The sequence below is a fragment of the Macaca mulatta genome, chromosome 4, assembly GCF_049350105.2.
Source record: "Macaca mulatta isolate MMU2019108-1 chromosome 4, T2T-MMU8v2.0, whole genome shotgun sequence".
Taxonomy (NCBI): Eukaryota; Metazoa; Chordata; class Mammalia; order Primates; family Cercopithecidae; genus Macaca; species Macaca mulatta.
This window is the reverse complement of record NC_133409.1, coordinates 149,331,017-149,357,511: the sequence shown is the minus strand read 5'-3', so window position 1 is coordinate 149,357,511 and position 26,495 is coordinate 149,331,017. Positions and strand designations below refer to the sequence as shown.

The window sequence follows — 26,495 nt, the reverse complement described above, 5'->3', positions numbered from 1 at the left end:
GATACCACACTTAGCTGCCCTCCCCCAAAGTCCCTGATCTCAGGAAAATCTAATACCTACGGAGAAAATGGTTAGAAAAAAATACATACAAAGATCATTACCAAAAACAAAAGACTCCTCGTGTAACTAATTGAGATTAACTGAAGCTCTGCCATAGCTCCCAGCCACTGCCCCCACTCACCTTGATTATATACTCTAACTCTGCTAATGAACTGTCAAGTGTGTTGGAGTGGGCAGAATATGGGGTGGGGAGTGCATAATTTGTAGAGCTTCTACTTTAGAACAGATACAATGCTAGGTAGGTCCATTATATACTATCTCATCTCATCTTAAAAGACTTGTTGGCCAGATGTGGTGACTCACACCTGTAATCCCAGCACTTTGGGAGGCCAAGGCAGGCACATCGCCTGAGGTCAGAAGTTCGAGACCAGACTGGCAAACATGGTGAAACTCTGTCTCTATTAAAAATACAAAAATTAGCCGGGCATGGTGGCGCGTGCCTGTAATCCCAGCTACTCTGGAGGCTGAGGCGGGAGAATCGCTTGAACCTGGGAGGCAGAGGTTGCAGTGAGCTGAGATCGTGCCACTGCACTCCAGCCTGGGTGACAGAGTGAGACTCGTCTTAAAAAAAGAAAATCACACACACAAAAAACTTGTTAATTGTCCTCATTTCCCAGGTTGGAAAACAGGTCCAAAGATTCACACCCAAGGTCTAAAGGTTGTAACTCCTCTTCTTATACAGCTCTTACACATGCATGTGCGTACACACACACACACACACTTGAGCATGCCCACACACTCACTACATCCTGGAACTGGGATGGCTCAGATAAAGGGAGTCACTGAGGCCTCTGCTGAGAAAGGGAGAAAGAGAAGAGTCACAATCCATAACCCAGTTCACCCAAGTCTTATCTTTCCCGTCCTCAGAGTTCCTTCTGCTCTGCGAACCACCGTCCCTTCCACTTTCTCTTTTGACAAGTTTTAAAACTGAATTTTCCCCTGCGCCCCCCACTCCATACATTTCCCCCTCACATTCCTCCCCATCCTGTCCAGGTAAGCTGTTATCCTAACCTTATAGGAACCAAGTCCTGGGATCCTTTTCAATGTCTACAAAGCCTAGCCCTGGCAAGGGGGCACTGGCTGTGTGGTCCTGTGCCAGCACTGAACATGGCCATAGCCAGTAACAGTGAGGCTGAATGTAGTTCCCTCTTATGTCTAGATCTCTGCTCCAGCAGTCAAAGGAGATGTGAAACCTTCTGTGAGGCCACAACAGGAGATGACAGGAGAAGATTTCACTTCTCTATTAATTCAAACACTGAGGGAGCTTTTTAGAATAAAGAAGGACAGAAAACCCAGACACCTGTGCTCAGCAGTGTTTTCCTTCCTCTCCTCCTCCCAACCCTTCCATTTTTACAGCTATAGCTCTGTCTTCCCACCTCCAGCCAACCCAAAATAACATCTCAATTGCTCTGTCCATTGTTGCTTTTTGTTAATTATTGATATAGCACCGGGACTGAAGAGGCATGGAGCCCCAACCAGGTTCCCACATGTTGCCTTTCTTTTACTGACTCTACACAACCACCCAAAGAGTGAGTCCTCTCCTTTCCCACTGCCTCTGCCCTTAGCCTGGCCACCACATGCCTGCAGTGGACTAGTCCCAGGGTCTGTGTGCAAAGCATTACTGGGAACATTCAGAATGAGAAGATATGGATTCTGCTCCCGTATCACTTTGCTTGTAGGTCAGTTGGGGAGTGAGAACAAACACTTTAAATAGTTTATATTAAAGCAAGTAAGCAATAAGAGAGCAATAAGGCCAGTGGTCTTAAAAAAGAAGAGAGAAATCACCATGGGCATAGTAGACAGGGAGTACTCTCAATCAAGAGGACCTGGAATGAGCCTTGAATACTGGGCTGGATTTGTGCTGGAGAGGAGGAAGGCAGTTGGCATCGTAGGTCTGGTGTATAGCTTCACAAGCTTGACAATGCTGTGAGGTGCCATCAGGGAGGAGGTGTCCTACGAGGAGCTTGGGGTAGCTAAAACAAAGACAAGCTACAATAACATCACTGGCACTGCACATTGGAGGAAGTCACAAATGCAATCTCTTGTGTTTTTCTGAGAGTATGGCCATAATAATAAATCTCTTCTAGGCACTTCCTAAAGTTGCTCCATGTCAGTTCTCAGGTTCCTCTTTGGGGCAGATGGTTTTAACTGAAGTCTCCATTTTATAAACACAAAATTGCTCAACCAGTTAATCATGCCTCATAGCATAAGACCACATTCGTGACTTTGGTGTCTTTTCAAAACTACCCACACCTACATCCTGCCAAGATTATATTACTTGCCCAATCTGTCCAATCCCCACCCGACTCCTACCATCTACCCCTTACCTCACCTCCACCCACACATACACCCTCCTACCCTGTCAGGATTCACTGCTCTAGATCTGACCTTTGGATTATAGTTTCTGTAGTCAGTTCACCATCCTTCCATCCTACAGCCAAATTACTTGAACTACTAGGGGATAGTCTATCTGATTTGCCACCACAACTATTTTTCCTTTTTTATTTTTATTTTTTAACACCACAACTATTGAAGAATGCTATCTTCATCTTACCCATGAGAAAATGGAGGCAGAGGGAGGTTAAGTGGTTGCTGAGGTTTACCCAGATACTAAGTAATAGAATCATTACTTGAACTCAGGATTTCTTACTTTAAATCCTGTATTGCTAATAATCAATTGGAAAATAACTGCAAATTGCCTTTTATAATAACAATAAAAACCATAGCATATTTATGAATTAACATATCAAATATAAGAATTTTAAGAAAAAAGAAAACTTTATTGAAGTGCACAAAGACCTGAGAGGTGTAGAGATATACCATATTCATGGATAGGCCATGCTAACATAACGACAACCTCTCCCCACATCTCTAACCTAAATGCTACCCCAATTAAAGTAACAGTAGGATTTCAGGAGAATTTAACAAACTGATTATAAAATGTACATGGAAATATAGTCCAAGAGTATCTTAGAATATTTTGATAAAGAAAAGAAAAATAAGTTTTTTGGGAAGATGGTAAAGGAATGGAGACTAGTTCTACTAAATAGTAACACATATTAAAAAGCCAAAATCATCAAACAATGTGATACTGATTAGTAATGACAGAAAAGCAAATTAAAACAACAAAATACCACTCTATACCCACCATGCTGCCAACATTTAAAAGTCAAATAATTACAAGTATTAGTGAGCATAAAGGGAAATGTGAACTATCTTGCTCTGTTGGTGAGAGTATAAACTGTTTATGATCCCTGAATTACAGAAATTATAAACTAGTTGGGTGAAAAAAAATTAACATAGGAAATAAAGCGGCATATCCCAATCCTTAGGTTGAGTGCTTTAAGTCTTGGAAGATTTCAGTAAAGAGAAATTAGGGGCAGGTTCATGGAATAAGTTGAACTGGAGTTGGACCTATGGAGTGGGTTAAGACAGGAACAAGACAAGCAGAATAAAGAAGGCATTCCTGTGAGAGGAAAGAGCCTGGGCAAATGCCCTAAACCAAAAACAGATATAATACCTCAAGAAAGAGTGAGGAAAAAAGATTCATTCAAGAACATAATTCCTGCTGGGAATAGTGACTAATATTTTTTATTAGAAAAGGGGCACCAGACTAGAGAGGATACTGAGTGCTTCTAGAGTACTTAAGTAACAGTATCATAGAAGGTTTGTTCAGAGAGCATCTAATCTAAGCCCATCATTTTATAGATGAGGACTTTGAGGCCCAGAGAGGGGAAGTGACTTGTCTAAGGTCACACAGCATAATAAAACACTTTTAAAGCTTGCCTGACAGGAAATATCTAGATAAGTTGGAAAATAGAGAGCGAGAGAGAGAAATTAGGAAGAACTAGAAAGCACCATATCTAGAATTAGTAAAGTAAGAATAAAAAGAAAAACATCTAAAATGGAGAAAACACAATACTTGAAGCTAGTATTAAGGTGTATTTCAGAAAAGAGAAAGAAGTCTACAAAGCAACTAAGTTTTCCTCTGAAGATCAAGACAAGTAATGATAAGATTAGGTTATTGAGCACATTTTGTATGTGCCAAACACTATTGTAAGCATTCTATAGATATTAACTTATTTAAGCTTCACAGCATGAGGATATGCTGCCTTATTTCCTATATTAATTTTTTCACTCAACTAGTTTATAATTTCTGTAATTCAAGGGTCATAAACAGTTTACAATCCCACCAACAGACCAAGATATTACAGTTCACCTTTCCCTTTATCCTCACTAATATTTATTTGACTTTCAAATGTTGGCAACATGGTGGTAAGGTGGACACCATTGTTATCATCATCCTTTTACACAAAATGATACCAAAGCACAAGTTAAGTAACTTGCTCAAGGGCTCACAGCTAAACGCTGACAGTTACAATTGAATCCCCAGCAGTCTGGTTCCAGAGCCGGTGCTTCTTAACCGGCACACATGATGCTGTTAGAAATGAGATGGTTCAGAGACAGTGCTAACTTCTTTTAGGGGGAATTTTTATTTTAGATTAGACTCTAATACAATGCCAAGAACAGAAACTCCCTCACCAAGTAATTGCCCTCTCAACTTTATTGCCACCGTGTCATCCAAAGCAAATCCCAGACCCTAAGGAATGCAAGAAAGAAAGCACATGCAAAGCAATTTACCACCAGTGGTCATGTGCCACCAGCTTTCATTATCTGCCCAGGACAGCACCTGTGCAGTTCTCCTTGGACAGTTCACTCAGGCCAAGGACAGATTGTCAGGAAAGACATGTGAATTCTTTGCCCTTCCAGGCTGTTTTCACTTCATGTTAGGGGCTTCATGATACTGTTTTCCCAGAACTGACATGACTGGAATTGCACCTGGGGGCTTACTCTACCCATCCCTGAGCTTCCGTTTCCCAGTTACGGTGAGGGTTGAAGGGAGTTATATGTTCCTCAGGGCAGCCTATACAAGACATAAACATTTTCACAAACAGTAAAATACTCACACACACACACACACACCCCCCGCACAAGCAGCTTCCTTAGCCATTTGGTAAGCAGATTATTAGAAAATAACTCTTCCTTCATTTCTCACATATTTTCCACAAACCGATAGAAGGAAAAGCATCATGTACCGCCGAGACCAGGGAATAAGAACTCAGCCGGCAAATTAGGGGTTTTCGCTATTTCCCTCCCTAACGAGGGCAAGCTGTGTTCAGGTTAAGGCATGCTGAATTTGAAACGACAACCCACTAAAATCGAGCTATCCAGAAACAAATACTGTGAGTTAAGAAAGAAGCCACCCTGATATAAAGAAATGAGATGATTTATTGTCTTGTGCAGGGAAGGGATGTGGTTGTGATAGGCAGGCCACTCTGGGATCCCTGGGATGCAAGCCCAGGGATAGCAGAGTCCCCAGGTGGGAAATCTACACACACACCCCAGGGATGTCCCAGAGACTTCTTCTACCCTGAGAAGAAGAGATCCTGAGAAACCTGAGCATCCTCTGTTTGGATGGCCGAAGCTGTTGGCATCAAACTCTGGTCTGGAAGAATCAGTCTGGGGAGAGACAGGGATGGAGGAAAGGCATCAGGGGATTCCTCCTCCTCCTCCTCCCCCTCCTCCTCTACCTCCTTCTCCTCCTTCTCCTCCTCCTCCTCTTCTTTCTCCTCCTCCTCCTTCTCCTCCTCCTTCTCCTCCTCCTCCTCCCCAAAGGCTTTGCTCGCCCTGCCTTCAGCATACCCTGCAGAGGCTGATCTCTCCTTGTTCCCAGATCATCTCCAAGCACCCTTCCTACAGCACCCCATGATTCCTTTTTTCACTCAAAGCCATTCTTGTGACCCATAACTGTATGTGTGTAACTGGGTCCCCAACTGGGAAGATGTGCTCCCATGGTGCTGGATACAGGCCCCCACACCCAAGAGCCTGAGGATCGCTATGTGTCCCCCCATGCCACAAAATAATGCTGACACATGCACACATGCACCACCGTATCTGGCTCCCACGGCTCACCCGCCCCCTCCAGATGACATACCACCTGAGCAAGGCTTCCGGAAGTAGATGATGAGAACAATGCCCACGATGATGCCCAGCACACCTAGACCAAAGGCCACGCCACACAGCACATTCTCCAGCAGATCTGAGGGTAGTGCGTTCTGGGGCACTGGAGGAAATAAGGAGCGGCTCAGCCTGGGGACCTAGTTAGGTAGCCTCCCTCCCAGGGGAATGACTTGGGTGTCTGGGATGACATGGGAGAAACTGAGGCATGGCAGATTGGGATGGGCTTAGGGTAGGAATTGACTAAACAAGGTACCAGTGGAGAAAGAAGACTCCTCCCATGGATCTATCCCTTTTTGCCCCCAAAAGGACCAGACTTCCAGGGAGAAAGCCTCACCCCAATAGGCAATTGCTGTGTAGCGGTCAATTTCGTGAGTCACAATGCAGGAGAAAATGTCAGAAGGTTCCGGTGTGATGTTTAAGTAAGAAAAGGCCTGGAAGCTGAGTCCATCGACAGCTGAGACAAAAGTAGGCCCAGATCCTTCCACAGGGACGGAATGATGCTGCCAGTTCACTGTCAGCATGGGTGGGAAGAGATTACTGACAAAACAGACCAACGTGTTGGGTTTGCCAAACTCCAGGGGCTTCAGCGTGAACACCTCAGCGATAGGAAACCCTGGTGGGGGGATTGTGGTGTGGGGGAAAAAAGAGACTAGTTTAGACGGTATCTCTGTGTTTGGAGGGTGCATGGCATATGGAGGGGAGGGCAGAGAAGAACACAGTGGGTCAGGCTTTGGGAGACAGAGATGAGGGAGGAGCTGGGCTCCCAAGGGAGGTCTTCTTCCAGGCAAGGACTGCAGCTAGACCTAGAAGCAGAGCCCGATCCAGGCTACTCTGGACCCCTCCACCATGACTTCCTTCAGTACTTCCTGTCTAGAGCTCACATTGACATCTAACCATGCACTGTCTTCTCACTAAGACATAGTCACATCATCAGATATTTCCACTCTTCCCATCCATCTTGCTGGGCGTAGCAGCACAAGTGTTAATATTCAGTAGGTATCAACTGGTACCTGTTGAATTCATCACATTCAATACATAGTTCTGAATGCCTACTACATGCTAGGTACTTCTGCCCACCAAAAAACACAGGGTGCAGACCAAGGCTGGTGGAAAAATTAAGGTGATGGAGAGAACCAGAAGGTATTTGAGATGGGGAGCTGGTATCAAGGGGAATTATTCAGTGTACAGATCAATGAGGTTAAGAATGCAGCCCTCCTTCCTTCACTCCCCAGAAAACTCCTGACCTCTGGACACCGGGATTTTCCCATCAAGTTGTGGCCCTATTTGCTGGATCATCATCTCGCAGAATGCTTTGTCAAATAAAATGGCAGGAGCATCTCCCTGTTCCTGAGCCCAGTCAGCAAATTCAGGCAGGCGAGGCACCCGAGTGTTCTGGGAAAAGTCGAAGAAGAAAAGCTGGTCCTCATCGTAGGCCTCAGAGAGTCCCATACTGGGACTCCCATCCTGGCAGTACACTGTGTGCAGGAACGTGTGGTTTTGCAGGTCATCTCGCCACACTGGAGTAGGAGCTGCAAAGGACATAGGGTGAGGTTCAGGGAGGTGGGAGCCTTCTCCTTCAACTTAAAAAACAGCAAGGTGGGGCTGGGCGCGGTGGCTCATGCCTGTAATCCCAGCACTTTGGGAGGCCAAGGCAGGCAGATCACGAGGTCAGGAGTTAGAGACCAGCCTGGCCAGCATGGTGAAACGCCGTCTCTACTAAAAATACAAAAAATTAGCTGAGCACGGTGGCGGGCGCCTGTTGTCCCAGCTACTCAGGAGGCTGAGGGAGGAGAATTGCTTGAACCAGGAAGGCAGAGGTTGCAGTGAGCTAAGATTAAGCCACTGCACTCCAGCCTGGGTGACAGAGTGAGACTCTGTCTCAAAACAAAAAACAACACCACCACCAAAAAAAAAAACAAGCAAGGCCTGCTTCAAGGAGCGTGGGCTGAGGTGAGACCCTTTCCCGTGTCTGTTATTTAGACTCCCCCTCCCAATGGGGGTGAAGAACATATTATAGCATCTCTCCAAGCTTCCCTGGCCTATAAAAAGGCCAGTTGTCTAAAGTTGGCAAAAGTAAAAAGAGTTCTACTGTCTAAAGTGACAGATTCAGTCCAGGCATGGTGGCTCAAATCTCGACCCTTTGGAACGCTGAGGCAGGCAGATTGCTGGAGCCCAGGAGTTCAAGACCAACCTGGGCAACACAGCGAGACCCTGTCTCTACAAAAAATACAAAAACTTAGCCAGGTGTGGTGGCAAGCACCTGTGGTCTCAGCTACTCTGGAGGCTGAGGGGGGAGGATTGCTTGTATCTAGGAGGTTGGGGCTGTAGTGAGCCGTGATTGTGTCACTGGACTCCAGCCCAGGTGACAGAATGAGCCCGTCTCAAAAATATATATATATAAAGGCCGGGTGCAGTGGCTCAAGCTTGTAATCCCAGCACTTTGGGAGGCCAAGGCAGGTGGATCACCTGAGGTCAGGAGTTTGAGACCAGCCTGGCCAACATGATGAAACCCCATCTCTACTAAAAATACAAAAATCAGCCGGATGAGGTGGCGGGTGCCTGTAATCCCAGCTACTCGGGAGGCTGAGGCAGGAGAGTCTCTTGAACCCTGGAGGCAGTGGTTGCAGTGAGCCGGGATCGCGTCACTGCCCTCCAGCCTGGGTGACAGAGAGAGATTCTGCCTCAAAATAATAATAAGAAGAATTAATTAATCAAATTAAAATTTTAAAAATGCATATATATAAAATAAAGTGACAGATTCAGAGTTACTCTGTTCGTTGTGTGTTTGTGGGCTGCACAAAGACACCTAGCCAAAGCAGCAAGTGGAAGCCTGCATTCTGCTCACCACGCCACACATCCTGGCATAGGGCTGTATCCTCCCAAAGATTCCTTTGTCTAATTCACACCAGGCCACTGTATTGACTAGAGAAGGCCATGGATGGGTTTCTCACTCTTAGAAGGGAAGGAGGAGGAATGGCTACAGCCTCCCCAAGCCATAGATGGGACTGCCTCCCACTACCCCCAGACACAAATGGTAAATTGGAAAACCAGTCTCCAGACATTTCTTCAGCCACTTCATTGGCACCAAGCCTCTCTGAAAATGTCTTCTGTTCCTTAACCTACCAGGCCTCCCAAAGACAGCACTGGGAGAAGTGACCCCATAACTGCATAAAATAATCCCTCTTCTTTGAAGCGCTTGGCAGGAATCGCTCAGCGAGCAGGAAACCTTTAACCCAATACCCAGAAAAACAGACATTTGGAGGAAGAGCGACCTTCCAGATTATTCTTCCATTCTGGGCCATCCTCTACAGAGAATGAAACTAAGAGACTTTTCAAGAATCACAAGATAAGTTAATGATAGAAGCAGAGTAGAATCTTGAGTGGAGGAGTGAAAATAACATCCACTTTGTTCAAATCCCAGCTCTACCACTTTCCAATGTTGTGAACTTGCACAAATAACTCTGAGTCTCACTTTCTTCATTTGTAAAACGGAGAGAACAATCTCCACTTCAAGAGATTGTCTTAAATGGAACATGTAAAGCATCTCTGATATCGTTTACCAACCATACATAGTAGCTGTCTTTCCCCACTCCCCTACTGTTTCCACTGCCTCAAAAGACTTCCCACCACTCACAAAGCACAGAGCTTTTCCTCACAAACGCTGGGTGGGCTCCCTAGGTTCAGGATGGAAGTAAATGGGAGTACCATCTTACCTTCTGGGACGGCCCAGGAGTGGGGTAGCAGCCACAGAAGTGGTAGCATCTGTAGCAGCGCAGCTCCTTGGTTCTGTTCATGACCCATACCTTCTCACCACACAGTAGGTAGGATCTACCAACCCAGCCAACCCTTGCACTTCCCCAACTCCTTCCCCCAGAGGGTGGCCTTAGATCATGTTTTGCCAGATAATTTCCAATAGCTGCCCTTGTCATTTTGTCTAAACCAATCAGAGAAGTGTAGGGTTTAACATCATCAGTCACTGGGGAGATGCCTGGGGCTAGCAACCTCCTGAAGACTTGGCTGTTTGACCAGGGCAGAGTATGGCATGTAACTGGGCTGGGAAGCACAGTGGAGGAATGTTGCTTCGTGGTGGAGTTCCCTCTTTGGTTTCAAGCTGTCAACCTCAGGCTGTAAGCCACCAGCTGGCTCTTCAGAGCAGTGCCACCTCCTGGCAGAATGCTGCAGTGGGGAACCGCATCTTCCTGAAGTAAACTCCCAGAGCTCTTCAGATCCTGCCTTCTCCCTCCTGGCTCTTCCTCTTTCTGAAAAAAAATCATTCTCCTTCAGGCATTAGCTCTAATTCATTTTGCAGAAATATACTGAAAATACAAGAAATGCTGGGTGTTGGGCCCAGGGCTAGAAATACAAAGATGAATAGGCATAGTCTGCCTTCAAACAGCTTAGAGTCTAGTGCTTGGAGAGAGGGCCAAGGGATAATTACACAACAATGTAACGTATTCAATAAGAATGTGCCAAGTGCTTTGTAATTTTATGAGGATGCAGTAATTTTACGAGGATGCGGAATAGGAGGAACATAATCAGGCAGGCTCCTAAGTCTTGAAGGAAAAACAATTTGATCAGCAGAACATAAGGGAAGAGAAAAACATTCCAGGGCAAAGGGTAGGCAGAAGTACAAAGATCACAGGCATCCAGAGGTCCTCTTTGGAGACCCTGTGTACTCGCTGATATGAATGTTGTGAAGGTCACTTGTGTGTTCCTGTATAATAGGAGGTAATGGGGGGTAGAGGGATGTTGTGATGAGCTACAAATTCAGGCAAGGGCCAGATCACATGGGCCCTGCTACGCCACAAGGAGGAGCTTGCTTTTACTTAGCAGATGATAGGGATATTAAAACTGGGGGATGATACAATCATTTTAGCATTTTGGAAAAAATGTTCTGATTGATATTTCAAACAATGAACCAGAGTTTTTAAAGAATTGAGGCAAAACTGCTGGGCAAGAGTCTATAGCATACCAAGATGAACATTTGCACATACACACACCACTCCTGTAGCAATACAGCAATAATTTAAATGACAGATGATAAGAGCCTGAATTAAGTCATAATTAGAGGAGGTGGAGGAGATAGAATATCGAGATAATTAGGAAGTAGAATCTAAAGGGTTTAGCTACTTATTAGTTGTGGGAGTGAGAAGGTGGAGGAATCAAGGATATCTCAGATTTCCAGCATGGGTGGCTGGGTGGGTGGTCAGGGATGGACGGAATTGAAGTAGGAAAGAATGCCATGGGAGCAGGTTTACAGAGAGAAAGAGCTTGATTTTGTACATGTTGAATTTGAAATGCCAGTGGAACAGCCAGCTAAAACTGCACGGGAGCACAGTGAGTCATGTGGGTATGGACCCCAGGTATGGTCTGAAGAGCCTGATTTGAGAGTCATCAGCACAAATGTCAAAGCAGAGGCCATGAATAAGATCACCCAAGTAAACTGTGCAGAAGGAGTGGGAAGTGAAACAAGGACAAAAGTATGCATGGGCTCAACCCCAAACTTCATACCAGTTATCCAGGATCCAGTCAGGAGCATTTAACTACTTTATGTGCTTCAGACTGAAAGAATTTAATATAGAGAATTGGTTAAAAGGTTAAAAAAAAAAAAAAAAAAAGGAGCGTCCTAGAAATGTAAATTTAAAAAAAAGATTGCTATCTGGAAATCAGAAGCTGCCATCATCCCTGAGCTGGAATCTGGAAATCTACTCATTGCCTTGTGAAAGACATTGTCATAGTCAGTTCCAATCTACTAAAAAGGTGCCACCTCCTTCAAGGCTAGAATCCTTGAGAAGGTACTTCTTTTGCTCAGGAGGCTGGAGTCCTGAGTCTCCCATTCTTCCTGCTGCTACATCCACCAGCTATTCCCAGCAACTGTCACTCTGTTTAGAGGCTGAAGCAGGACGCTTCTCAGTTTCTCTTGCCTTCTGATCTCCCACCAGTGCCTCCTACTGGCAGAATCTAACAGGAAGCCAGATGTCCAGGAAGGCTGGGAAATACACACCTGGCTAATTCCTAAGCTGAGCAATTCAGAACACAGTAGAGGAGGGTGTGTGTGTCACTGAGACAAAAGATAATAACGAGTATACTGAAATACCCTGGTTTGTGAGAATCTGGTGGCATGAGGACCATCCAGAGCACTGAGAAAAGAACAAGGTAGAAGCAGATCAGAGAAATAAAAAAGAGGTGTGCCACAAAGGAGGGCAAGGTCAGCATTTCTAAATGCTACTCAAAAGTCAAGGGAGGATTGAAAAGTGTCCTTAGATTTGGTGATTATGAGATGGCTGACAAATTTATTGAGAGCAGTTTCAGTGTTGTAGTGGGAGTTGACTCCAGATTGTGGTGGGCTGAGAAGTAAGTGGGAGGTGAGGAAGAAACTGTCAGTGTATATGCTTCAAGTTTGTTAGACAAAAGAAAGAGAAAGACAGAAGGGGTGGGGGAAGAGGCAGTGAGAAAGTTCTCATGTGGCAATCAAGTAATCTGAGAAATTAATATATGTGAATATTATCCATCAGTGTTTCTGAGACTTTCAAAATTCGTACTTTCCATCATTTTTTTTTTTCTTTTAGACAAAGTTTCCCTTGTTGCCCAGGCTGGAGTGCAGTGGCTACTTACAGGTGCAATCATAACTCACTCCAGTCTTGAACCCCTGAGTTCAAGCGATCCTCCCGCCTCAGCCTCCCAAGTAGCTGGGGACTACAGGCACATGCCACTGTGCCTGGCATCATACCCTCTTTTGATAAACAAGTAATAGTAGCAGTAATAGCCAAAAACAAAAACAACTCCATGACCTCCTAGATATTCTGGAACAGCCATGTGTATACATGTGTGTGTGTCTGTGTGGTGGAGGCAGGGTGCCAGGGAAGGACTAGGGTTTGGAAATCATTGTAACCTTCCAAAAACCAAAAGAACATTTCCCAGTATCCCAACATTCAGGGACTAACCCATCAGTGGTTCTGGCAGTGGGGAGATTCAGGCCCCTCGGGACAGCAGAAAAGAAGTTTATGAGACTACCAGTGGGGAGACATATGGGACACAGCCACCTAGAGTCCTAAATCAGGGGTTAGCAAACTTTTTCTGTAAGGGGCCAGATGGCAAATATTTTAGGCATTGTGGGCTATCCGATCTCTGTCATGAGTACTCAACTGTGGCACGAAAGCCTCCATGCACAATATGTAAATGAAGGAGCGTGGCTGTGTTCCTAGTTTCCTCCTAGCTTTTCCTCCCACTTCTTGAGCATCTCCTTCTCAGTCTCCTTCATAGACTCCTTCCTTTCAGCTACTCTTTAAATACTGGTGTTCCCTGGAGTTTTGTCCTCAGCCCTCTTTTTATTTATGGACACTAAAATTCAAATTTCATGTAATTTTCATGTGTCACGAAATATTCTTCATTTGCTTTTTTTTTTTCCCAACCATTTAAAAATGTGAAGACCATTCTTAGCTTTTAGGCCATTTTAAAACAGGTGGTAGGCAAGATTGTGCTAAAAGCCCATAGGGTGCTGAATGATGCTCTACACATGTGGTCAGAATTGATATGGAAACCCCACATAAACCCACCCTTCAAAGAAGAACCTCAGTCCCCTTATTATTGGATTGGCAATCAGTTAACAAACATTTTGTGCCAGTTACACCAGTCTGTTTGGAAGGAGATCTGGGGAAGAACAGGAGAAATAGGCTGGGTGGAAGGGCATAGGAATAGGTACAACAGACACTGCAATTTCTCTGGGTGAGAGGAACAAGGCAGAGGGGTCCAAATTCTCCATAGGGAGCACAGTGTAGACAAGACCAAGGTGAGGAGAAACATAACCATCCCTCACCAAGGCTATGGTGAGTGGTGGTTAACTCCATTCACCCCTTCTATAATCACAGTTTAAATGGTAACAAGTTCAAACATGTATAACTACTCTTCCTTCTATGTAATCCTTCCCCACCAGGACCTCCCAACTACCTCCATCATAAGTATCTCAGGAATAGTCTCTCATCAGTTTGGAAAGTGATAATTGTGGGCAAGAGATGAGCAAGGCAGCCAGTTCTGCCTTGTAGTAGTTCACTGTCTACTTTGTCATTAGCTATGAATGCCTCTGAAAATAATGGCACAGCACTGGTAAATCCAGGAGGCTCTGGTTTTCTAACACTCAGCTCTGCTATCCCTCTCTAGCATTTAAAAATGGACTCTCTTTGGCCGGGCGCAGTGGCTCACGCCTGTAATCCCAGCACTTTGGGAGGTGAGGCGGGCGGATCATGAGGTCAGTGGTGAAACCCCATCTCTACTAAAAATACAAAAAAAAAAAAAAAAAAAAATTAGCCAGGCGTGGTGGAGGATGCCTGTAACCCCAGCTACTCGGAAGGCTGAGGCAGGAGAATCGGTTGAACCCGGGAGGCGGAGGTTGCAGTGAGCCGAGATCGTGCCATTGCACTCCAGCCTGGGTGACAGAGCAAGACTCCGTCTCAAAATAAAATAGAATAAAATAAAATAAAATAAATAAAATAAAATAAAATAAAATAAAATAAGACTCTATTTTTCCCCCTAGCAGAGTCAAATTTCTTGGAAAAGTCATGGGCAACTGTGGCCCGGTTCTCATATTTGCCATTTAATCTTTTAACTCTCAACAATGCAGTTGTTCACCAATACTTTTGTGTTGCCAAATCAAATGAACTACAGTCTCTGCAACATTTGACACTGTTGGCCATACCCTATCTCCTAAATTGGTCAAATTTTTGGCATCCCTGATGGCACTCTCTCCTAGTTTTTCCTCCTACTTTTCTGGCATCCCCTTTTCAGTCCCTTTGGGACTCCTTTCTTTCAGCAACCCTTTAAGTACTGGTATTCCCTGGAGTTTTGTCCTCAACCTTTACTCTTCTTACACTATACACTTGCCCTGGATGATCTCATTTACTCCCACATGCCTTCAGTTACCACCCATTTGCTAATGTTTTCCAAGCTTACCTCTTCAGCTCAGATCTTACTGAGTTCCACACTACCCATATCCCAACCGCTTCTGGTCAAATTCACTTGGATGCTATGCAACAGCAGTTCTTAAACTGTATTCTTCACAAGATAATAGCGTTCCTCAAGAAATAAAAAAAGTAAGTTTGATGATGGCAATCATTTATTTTTGAATTTATTTTCACATAGACATAATGCAACATCAAACACATTTATATTTTTATTATGCAACAATTTATTATATTTAATAAGTCTATTTTATTTGCAAGCAATAGAAACCAATTCTGGCCAACTTAAATTTTAAAAACGAGGATTTATAGGAAAGATACTGATCTAACTCATGAAATGAAAGTAATAGTTGAATAAGCTAACCTCAGGTAGAATAGCCACAGGGACCTTAGAAGCAGGAGTTGAGTTGCCATTAATATGCTCAACCTGCAAAGGCCTCATGCCTCTTTATCTTTCATGTTTTGCTTTGCTGGGAGAGACTCTCTGACTGGCTCAGCTTGTATTAGGTGTGTACCACTGGATTCATTGGTTGTGGCCAGGTACAGTATTAGCCCTACGGATTAGAGCTATTCCTAGAGAAGGGAGAATCCTATGAAAAGTAACCACCTCGGCCGGGCGCGGTGGCTCAAGCCTGTAATCCCAGCACTTTGGGAAGCCGAGACGGGCGGATCACGAGGTCAGGAGATTGAGACCATCCTGGCTAACACGGTGAAACCCCGTCTCTACTAAAAAATACAAAAAACTAGCCGGGCGAGGTGGCGGGCGCCTGTAGTCCCAGCTACTCGGGAGGCTGAGGCAGGAGACTAGGGTAAACCCGGGAGGCTGAGCTTGCAGTGAGCTGAGATCCGGCCACTGCACTCCAGCCTGGGCCACAGAGCGAGACTCCGTCTCAAAAAAAAAAAGAAAAGTAACCACCTCAATACAGCTATTTTCAACATATGGCATCTCAGATATTGTATGAGATCATCCGAGGCATAAACATAAGGTTAAATCTGTGTATTAACGCTCAAACAGCATTTCCTAACTAACTACTTAGGTGACATTTGTCATCTACTTGATGATCTCTGGTCTGTCACTTGTCTTACCACATATTCAAATTACATTTATCGTATGATTCAATATTGATTTATTAATTTAAAATTATATATTCCACTAATTTCCTTTGAATCTGACTAAAAAGTTTTTAAAATTTTACTCTGAAAAGCTCCAAGCGCACACAGAAGAGAAAAATCTAATAAACTCCAATGTACTGTCATGAATTTCAACATTTTTCAACATTTACTATTCTTCCATTCTTGTTTCATCTATTGTTCTGCATTTTTTGGAGTATTTTAAAGAAATTCTGCCATTACATTTCACCAGAAAATATTTTTAGGCATATCTATAATAGATAATAACCTTTCTCTTAACATAACTATAATGCCATCACCACAACCAACAAAATTAAAAGTTACTTAACTTCATTTAACCCAATCTGTTCATTTCTCCTAATTATCTCAAAAATGTCTAAGAGAATGAAGTTTTAGATGAAAAGCAGTATCTTATAATTTTCAAACTGTGCCATTAGTTTAAAAAAATTGGTGAGTTTTCTATTTTATATTATGTTTCATAAAACTGATGGTTCAATAATGAATTCTAATTAGGTATTCCATAGGCAAATAAAGTTAGGAATTGCTACTCTGAATGTATCTCCATCGCAAGATTACAAGAGTACATTCATCACTTTCCCTTCCCAATATATTCCAACTCCTCTCCTATATTTAAGACTTCAGTGAATAACAAGATGTCCACCTGAGCTACAAACGTGGGTCATCCTTGACAACCCAATCTTCCTCAAACCTTCCCATTCAATTGTCCTAAGAATTCTTTTTTTTTTTTTTTTTTTTTTGTTGAGACGGAGTCTTGCTCTGTAGCCCGGGCTGGAGTGCAGTGGCCGGATCTCAGCTCACTGCAAGCTCCGCCTCCCGGGTTTAGGCCATTCTCCTGCCTCAGCCTCCGGAGTAGCTGGGACTACAGGCGCCCGCCACCTCGCCCGGCTAGTTTTTTTTTTTATATTTTTAGTAGAGACGGGGTTTCACGGTGTTAGCCAGGATGGTCTCGATCTTCTGACCTCGTGATCCGCCCGTCTCGGCCTCCCAAAGTGCTGGGATTACAGGCTTGAGCCACCACGCCCGGCCTCTGTCCTAAGAATTCTAATAGCTCTCAAACCTTCCTTTCTTTTCTTTCCATTCCCACTGGTCCAGGCCTTCAATGGTTGGTTTTCACTGGATTATTGCAACTTTCTTATAATTGGTCTCTCTCTCTCCAATCTTATTATTTTCCACAGTGCTGCCAGAAGGATATTTTTATTATGCTTAGTTGATCATATTATACTTCTGCATGAAAACCCTCCATGATTCTTAATGATCTACTTTCCTTGTCATGACCCTTAATGACCTGAAGTCTACTTACCTACTTCTATATGTCCTTTCAGGTGAAATCTCGCTCCTCTCAGGAAGCCTTCCTTGAACCCCGAGTTGAGATTAATCGCCTCTTCAGTACGTTTCCAAAGCACCCTGTGTTATACTGTTTTAATTGTATTATTCTCTTCCATTTATGTCTGTTTCATAGTCACCTCATTTCTACTGCAAGGACCTTAGGGGAGGGTGTTCTCTCTCTCTCTATATATAATGGATAGTAGATATATATATATAGTGGATATATATAGAGCGGTTATATATATATAGTGGAGATATATATATATATATAGATATAGATATATATATATATATGTATGTATGTATCTATATCCACCACCAAGTGACCTTTCACTCGATGAACAAATGGGCTACCAGTCTCTGAAGGTGCTGAACTGAGAATGGAAGAGCCTGCAGGTGATAGTGATGGATTGTCTCTTCTAACACAGATGTTTCAAAGGTAAATCTTGTCATCTTATCAGGCTTATCTATGAGCCATTCTTTTTTTTCTTTTTTTTTTGAGACAGAGTCTCGCTCTGTTGTCCAGGCTGGAGTGCAGTGGTGCGATCTCTGCTCACTGCAACCTCTGCCTCCCGGGTTCAAGTGATTCTCCTCCTGCCTCAGCTCTGGAGTATCTGGGACTACAGGCGTGTGCCACCACACCCGGCTAATTTATATATTTTTTTTAATTTTTAGTAGAGATGGGGTTTCACCATCTTATCCAGGATAATCTTGATCTCCCGACCTCGTGATCCACCTGACTCGGCCTCCCTAAGTGCTTTGATTACAGGCATGAGCGACCGCACCCAGTTTCTATGAGCCATTCTACACCTCCACAGCCTTCCCTATGTACTCTACTACCCTTCCAATTCCATTCTAGGTCCTTCCCAAGCTCCTTGTCAACTACCGTTTTCTTCCTACTCCCTGCCACCTCCTGTTTGAGAGAGCAAACCTAGCCATCCAGCTCCCACATTTATTCTTATTTCTACCTCAGTATATTTCTCCATACCCATATTCATCCTTCCCTTTTAGTGACATTACTATGATACAGTAATCTTTACAACTACTCTACAAGGTTATAATGTATTATCTCCATTATATAAACAAGAAAACTGCGACTCAGAAAAGTTCATTTATTTAGCAAATATTTATTGGCCACCTTCTATGGGTCTAGCAGTATGCTGTGTAACAGATACCTGCCATCATCACACTTAAAGTCTAATGAAAATAGACATTAAACAAGTAAACATACAAATCTATAAACTAAAAGTTCCACATACACACACAAAAACTTCTTAGAATTGATAAATTCAGTAAAGTTGCAGGATATAAAATTATCATATAAAAATTAATGATGCTTCTGGATACAAACAGTAAACTAGTGAAAAAAGAAATCAAAGAAAGTAATCCCATTTACAATAGCTACAACACCCCTCCACCACCAAAAAAAACACAAAATAAAATATCTAGAATAAACCAAGAAGGTGAAAGATCTCTACATGGAAAACTATGAGACACTGAGGAAAGAAACTGAAGAGGTCACACAAAAAAATGGAAAGACATCCTATGTCTTTGGAAGAATTTGTATTGTGAAAATGACTGTACTACCAAAATCAATCTACAGATTTGTTGCAATTACTACCAAAATACAAATCCATTATTTGCAGAAAGAGAAAAAACAAACCTAAAATTAATATGGAACCACAGAAGACACAAATAGTCAAGGTAATCCTAAACAAAAAGAACAAAGCTATAGGCATCATACCAACTGACTTCAAAATATACTACAAAGCTACAGTAACTAAAAGAGCATGGTACTGGCATAAAAACAGATACATAGACCAACAGAACCAAACAAAGAACCCAGAAATAATAGATCCACATCTTAACAGCCAACTGATTTTCAACAAAGGTACCAAGATATTCAATGGGAAAAGGACACACTCTTCATTAAATGGTACTGGGAAAACTGAATAACAATATGCAGAAAAATACAACTAGACCCCTATCTCTCATCAAATACAAAAATTAAATCAAAATGGATTAAAAACTTAAATGTAAGACCTGAAACTATAAAAATTACTGTAGGAAAATACTGGGGAAATGCTCAAGACTTTGAGCAAACATTTTTTGGTTAAAGACTTCAAAAGGACAGGCAAGAAAGCAAAAATAGACAAACGGAATTACATCGAGCTAAAAGGCTTCTGCCACAGCAAAGGAAACAACAGAGTGAAAAGACAACCTTCAGAATGGGAAAAAATATGTGCAAACTATCCATTTGATAAGAGATTAATAACTAGAATATATATCAACAGAGTGAAGAGACAACCTTCAGAATGGGAAAAAAATATGTGTAAACTATCCATCTGATAAGGGATTAATAACCACAATATATAAGGAACTCAAATTCAACAGCAAAAATCCTCCAGATAATCCTCTATTTGAAAATGGGCAAAGATCTGAATAGACCTTTCTCAAAAGACATACAAATGGCCTACAGGCATATGAAAAAATTGTCAACATCACTAATCATAAGGGAAATGCAACTCAAAACCACAATGAGATATCATCTGAATCTACTTAAATTGGCTATTATCAAAAAGACACAGATGAGATACTGATGAGGATGCAGAGAAAGGGGAATGCTCATATACTGATGGCAGAAATGTAAATTAACATAGCCACTATGGAAAACAGCATAAAGATTCCTCAAACAACTAAAAATAGATCTACTATCTGATTCAGCAATCCCACTGCTGGGTATATAGCCAAAAGAAAGGAAATCAATATATCAGAGATGTGTACATGTCCATGTTTATTGCAGCACTACCCACAGTAGCCAAGACATGGAATCAATCTAAGAGTCTATCAAGAAAAGACTGGATAAAGAAAATGTGGTGTATATATATACAATGGATACTATTCAACCATAAAAGAGAATGAAATCCTGTCATTTCCAGCAACATGGATGGAACTGGAAGTCATTATGTTAATGAAATAAGTCAGGCACAGAAAGAAAAATATCACATGTTCTCATATGTGGGAGCTAAAAAAGTTGATCTTACGGAGGTAGAGGGTAGAATGATGGTTACCAGAGGCTGGGAAAGGGTGGAGGTGGAAGAGGGATGAAGTGAGATTCATTAATGGTCAAAAAATATAGTTAAAATGAAGGAATAAATTCTATAGTGTTTGATAGCACAGCTGGGTGACTACAGTTAACATTAATTTACTGTATATTTCAAAATAGCTAGAAGAGTAGATTTGAAATGCTCCCAACAGAAGGAAATAATAAATGTTTGAGGCGATGGATATCCTAATTACCCTGATTTGATCATTACACATCATATGCATGTATCAAAATATCACATGTACCCCCTAAATATGTATAATGATTATGTATCAATAAAAAATTTCTAAAAGAAAAAGAATTCAGAGGTCCATAAACTTGGATGGAATAAAAAAAGTCAACTTTATTTTCAAAAAACTCTCATTGAAATTTAATTTTAAGAATGTAGAAAATAAATCTTTGCAGTACCAGCCAGCAGCTGTAACACTGTCATCAATAGAAAACACCATCAATTAATATTTTCATGTCACATTATAGTTGTTACAGACATCTTAAAATATCACTTAAAATTATGGGAGTTGTTAAACTTGCCAATAAATCATGCTTTTTAATGTATTAATAAAGAAACACTATTGTATTAATACAGAAACACATACTACTAGATCACACATTTCTTTAAATATAGTAGTGTCCCCCACATAGCACCAAATGTAATTACACAGTTTCTCCTATCCATAGATATACCTATGATAAAGTTTAATTTATAAATTAGGCACAGGAAGAGATTAACAATAGGACAATTCTACTGTAATAAAAATTATGTGAATATGGTCTTTCTGTCTCATACACAAAGTATCTTATTGTACTTATTTTCAGACAAGGTTGACTTTGGGTAACTGAAATCACAGAAAGTGAAACTGCAGTTAAGGGGGGACCACTGTATTTTGATAACTATAGTTTATATTTTATTTTATGCATTTACAAATATCATCAGACAAGATCCAAAGGCTTCACCAAACTGCCAAAAAAGCTAATGGCACATAAAAAGCTTAAGGAGTCCTGATTTAATCAGTCATTCAATAAACATGAAATCCTTCCTGGAACCATCTCCTGTTCTAGCTTCCTCACATTATATTGCTCTGCTGCTTCTTGTTTGAGATTTTCCACTGGTTCCACTTCCTATTCTTGCTCCCTATATGAAGATGTAACCCAAAGCTCAATCCTTTATCCTAAATTGTTTTTATACCCGCTCCTTTATAAACCTCGGCTACCTTCACGGTTGATTCAAATATCATCTCAAAGGTGACTCTCAAATCTACTCTTCCTAATCTTTTTTTATCTAACTTCAATCTTGGATCTTAAATTCCCTGTTGTGCCTAGTAAACAGAATAATATACCACCCAGAGTCAGCTGGGTTCAAATCCCAGTTCTGCTACTTACTAAAAGTGTGACCTTAGGTAAATACTATCTGCTATGGTTTGAATCTCCCCTCCAAAACTCTTGTTGAAATTAACTGCCATTTTGACAGTTTTAACTGGGACCTTTAAGAGCTAATTAGGTCATGAGGGCTCTGCTCTCATGGATTAATGCTATTAATGTAGGTACGTACGGGTTCCCATTTAAAAGGGTGCGTTCTGAGGCAGGGCATGGTGGCTCATGCCTGTAATCCCAGCACTTTGGGAGGCCGAGGCAGGCGGATCACAAGGTCAGGAGATCTAGATCATCCTGGCTAACACGGTGAAACCCTGTCCCTACTAAAAATACAAAAAATTAGCTGGGCGTGGTGGGCGCCCATAGTCCCAGCTACTCCGGAGGCTGAGGCAGGAGAATGGTGTGAACTCGGGAGGCGGAGCTTGCAGTGAGCCGAGATCGTGCCACTGCACACTGCACTGCAGCCTGGGCAACAGAGCGAAACTCCGTCTCAAAAAAAATAAAATAAAAAGTAAAATAACAAACAAACAAAGGGTATGTTCTGGCCCCTATTCTCTCTCCATCTCATGTGCTTGTTTGCCCTTCTGCCGTGGGATGATGCAGCACAAGGCTCTCACCAGGTGCCAATGTCATGCTCTTGGACTTCCAAGCATCTGGAACTGAGCCAAATAAACTACTGTTTATAAATTACCCAGTCTGTGAGTATTCTGTGATAGCATCAGAAAACAGACTAACCCGTCCTTTGCTTCTGTTGTTTCATTTGAAAACTGAGGGTGATAATATTAGTATTGACTTTACAGGGTTATAAGGATTAAAAGAGTTAATACATGTAAAGTACTCATCACAGTACCCAACACATTTTAACTACTCAATAAATGTTTTGTATCACCAATCACATCTCTTTCCGACCTCCTAACATTTTAATTTGATGTTTATTAACATAGACAGTGCCAGCCACTGGAAGACAGAGTTCCTATCTAACAACATAACTCTGATCAAGTCATTACTCAAAAAATTTCAGTGGTTCCCCACTGGTTCCAAACTTAACAGCACCGGAAACCTTCCATAATATGTTCTCCAATATACATTTACCTCCCATTTTCTCTTCTCCTGCTCTACTTCTTGTAGCTTATGTTCTGGCCAGATTGGACTAGACTACTCTCTGTGACAATAACCTGTGCTGTTCTACTTCTGTCTTTCCTCACATAATTCTAATGTCTCAGATATGTCTGAAGGCAATAATTTTGTCTATGATTCTTCCCCTATACATGGCACCCCATAAAATATACACATTTCAATCTTACCTAAGTCACATACTTACTTACACATCAATTCACCTCAATATTTGCTCAACTTGTGAGAAGCTAATACTGGCCAGATACTGTGCTAGGACCTGAGGATATTTAAAAAAAAAAAAAAAAAAAGCAAAGCAAGAAAAATATATCATGGCCCTGCTCTCAAAATCAAGGCCTAGTACTGGAGAGAAACATGTAATCACATAAATGCCATTCACTGTGGAAAGTAAAATCCTAAGGGTAAGGGACACCAAAGAATGAGCAGTCAGCTCAACTTCAATGATAACAGAGATGTTTTCAGAGATGTTATTTAGGCTTACATAGATTGGGGAAAAGTCTACTCCATAAAAAAAGTGCATATGTGTAAAACACAGAGGCATGAAACAAAATGATGCGTCTGGGAAACAGTTCAATACAGCTGGAATATAGGGCCCAAGAGGAAGTGGTTAGACATGAGGCTGGAAAGCTAGGCAGACTGTTCTCGCAAACACAGGAATTTGGACTTCATCACATAGCCAATAAGGAATTAACATAGAGTTTAAAAGAGAGCTATGGCCAGGGCTATATTTTGGAAAGCTTTCTCCTGGCAGTATTGTGGCCGAGGCAGAGAGGAAAGTCTAAAGCAGCACTGTCCAATAGAACTTCTTGCAATGAGGCTGGGCGCAGTGGCTCACACCTGTAATCCCAGCACTTTGGGAGGCCGAGGTGGGTGGATCACGAGGTCAGGAATTCGAGACTGGCCCGGCCAACATGGTGAAACCCCGTCTCTACTAAAAATACAGACATTAGCTGGGTGTGCTGGCGGGCGCCTGTAATCCCAGCTACTTGGGAGGTTGAGGCAGAATTGCTTGAACCCGGGAGGCAGAGGTTGTAGTAAGCCAAGACCGCGCCACTGCACTCCATCCTGGGCAACAGAGCAAGACTCCGACTCCGTATCAGGAAAAAAAAAAAACTACTTGCAATGACACAAATGTTCAATAATCTGTGCTTTCCCATATGACAGCCACTACTCACATGTGGCAATTGAGAACTTAAAATATGGCTAGTATATTGAGACACTAAATTTAAAATTGTATTAATTTAAATCCAAATAGCCATGTGTCTAGGAGATAATTTAGGACACTGTTGGTACAGCTCAGGTGATAGAACTAGGATAGAAGGGTGAGTTGATGCATAGTTAAGAGGCAAAATGATGAGTCTGTAAGGGTATGAGAAAAGGAAATCAACAACAGGCTCCCAGATTACAGGCTTTGGGGTTAAATAGCCGCCATTACTCGAGATAACAGAAGAGAAAGAGCAGGTCTAGAGTGTATAGAGATTGCATCAATTTTGAACATATTGGTGTCTGAGAGTTATCCAAGTGGGAATATTTAGTAGGAAGTTTAGCTTAAAGAGCTGTGTGAACTAAAGATTCAGACTTGAGAGGCTTTGAGCCATGGAGTCAGATTACTTAGAGAAGTTGAACAGAATTAGAAGCAAACAAGAATCACGGCAAACATCAACACATAAAAAGGGGCTAAGGAAGAAAAACCCACTGAGACTGGAGAGGAACAGTTAGACAAATAGAAAAAGAAACAAGTGAGAGTGGTCATAGAAGTCAAGGGTACAGAGAATGTCAGGAAGGAAACATGATCAAATGTCTAATGCCTCAGAGGTCAAATAAGGTGAGAACTGTAAAGTGCCTCCTGACTTTGCCACTTAGGAGGTTCTTGGTGACATCTGCCAGAAAAGTTTTGGTGATAGCAGCCTGACAGAGGTGGCTTGAGGAGTGGGGATGGGGAGAGAGAGGGTGACAAAGAATTGAGATAGTAAGGATAATTTCAATTTCAGGTCTTGGCTGTGCAAGGGAGCTGAGAGAAATGAGTCTCTAAGAGGGCAGGTGATTGAGAGGGTTGTTCTCTTTTTGTCAGCAGGGAAACCAAGAGAAAAGTTAAAAAGGTCAAAGGGCGGAGAAAGGAAGAGAGCCTCCGGGTAATAGAGAAGGTTGACCAGGTCAATAGTAAAGGATTTCCTTAAACCCAAGGGAGGACCTCTAGTGAAATGGTAAAGGAATACACACTTGACCCAGTTTGCAGGTGGGAAATGGGAAGCCAGTTCTGCAAGTTGGCCTTTCTGTTCTGTGAGGTGCCATCTGTCGGTGAGGAGAGATTAGGGTCTGCAGCGTGAAAATCTAGACCTTACTCTGGGTAATCAAGGGAGAGGTTATCGGCTAAGGACAAAATAAAGGCTTACTTTTTAGCTGGCAACTGAAACACCATAACATTTTATGTTACCAATTCCAAAATTTTGGGGGGATTCACTCAAGATTGAGAGAGTAGAGGTCGTAACTTTAAGAGTATAAGAGGTTTAAACGGTCCACTTCGAGATAGAGAAAGAAAAGTGATCAGCTGGTAAATATCGTACAAGATAGAGCGGTCCAGGGACTCACAGGTCTCACTAATGAAAAGTCTAGCGTAGGTTCATGGCACGGAGGAATTGTAAGGCTGCCTAAGACCAAAGCCGAATACGAAGTCCATGTCTGCGGTCCGCACCTCATCTCTCCGCGCGGCAGGCGCGACGAGGGCGAGAAACGCCCTGTCCAGTGGTCGCACCACACGACACCAGGAAAGGGGCCCCTCTCTGCAGACCCTCAAATCTCCAGGTCCAGGCCCCATTCTCCTCCGCTGACAAGTTTCCTGGCGCGCGCTTCCGCTGGTTTCAGGCCAAGACCAGCCAAGGTGCACTTTACACCCACCTAGAAGGAAACAAGCCTGGTCGCCCGCGGCTACCCAGCTAGGCCGCGGGTAGTGGTGGAGGGGGCGCTGAGGCAGGCGGTCGGCGCCAGGGCGCCGGCTCCCCCGCCCAACCAAATTCGCGCGCTCCGAGCCCCGCCGCCGGAGCTGCGATTCCGGCCCGGACGCCTGCGCACTACGGCTCTCCCCGCCGCCTCTGGCACTCCTTTCCCCTCCCCCAGTCAGGGCGCACCCTTGCGCCTGCGCTGTGCGTGTTCCTGGTCTGCGGCAGCCATGCTGAACCCGTATGGAGAGGCGAGTGGGGGGGACAGAGTCGAGGACTGCGGGATAGGAAGCTGGGGATATGGACAAGCAGCAGCATTATAGCGCTCTGGGTTTCAGGACATAGGCCTGGGCCATGCGGCCCCCTTGGCCCCTTGCGCGACCCCCAGGAACGTTCGGAAAACTGGCCCTCGTGGCTTGGGGGGGGGCAGCGGGC

At 43.0% G+C, this 26,495-nt stretch overlaps 1 protein-coding gene across 8 annotated transcripts; it reads right to left on the bottom strand.

The window, feature by feature from the left end:
• Positions 1-653: 653 nt before the first annotated feature.
• Positions 654-9,932, bottom strand: MAMU-DMA (major histocompatibility complex, class II, DM alpha). Of its 8 annotated transcripts, none has more exons than XR_013416087.1 (6): positions 9,795-9,914; positions 7,326-7,610; positions 6,416-6,694; positions 6,056-6,184; positions 1,846-2,033; positions 654-854 (listed from the first exon to the last, which is right to left on the bottom strand). XR_013416087.1 is itself a non-coding variant. In XM_077998971.1 (5 exons), the coding sequence occupies exons 1-5, from the start codon at positions 9,880-9,882 to the stop codon at positions 2,014-2,016; spliced, it is 801 nt and encodes a 266-aa protein (XP_077855097.1). In that variant the 5' UTR covers positions 9,883-9,914; the 3' UTR covers positions 654-2,013.
• Positions 9,933-26,495: the final 16,563 nt, after the last annotated feature.

What these genes read in the sequence shown, in the direction of transcription:
- MAMU-DMA (XM_077998971.1), bottom strand. Translation starts at nt 9,882, where the DNA reads ATGGGTCATGAACAGAACCAAGGAGCTGCGCTGCTACAGATGCTACCA. An exon ending in GAAAATCCCGGTGTCCAGAG is followed by an intron (nt 6,695 to 7,325) that starts GTCAGGAGTTTT and finishes TCCCCCCACCAG; the next exon opens with GGTTTCCTATCGCTGAGGTG. An exon ending in CACAGCAATTGCCTATTGGG is followed by an intron (nt 6,185 to 6,415) that starts GTGAGGCTTTCT and finishes TATTTCCTCCAG; the next exon opens with TGCCCCAGAACGCACTACCC.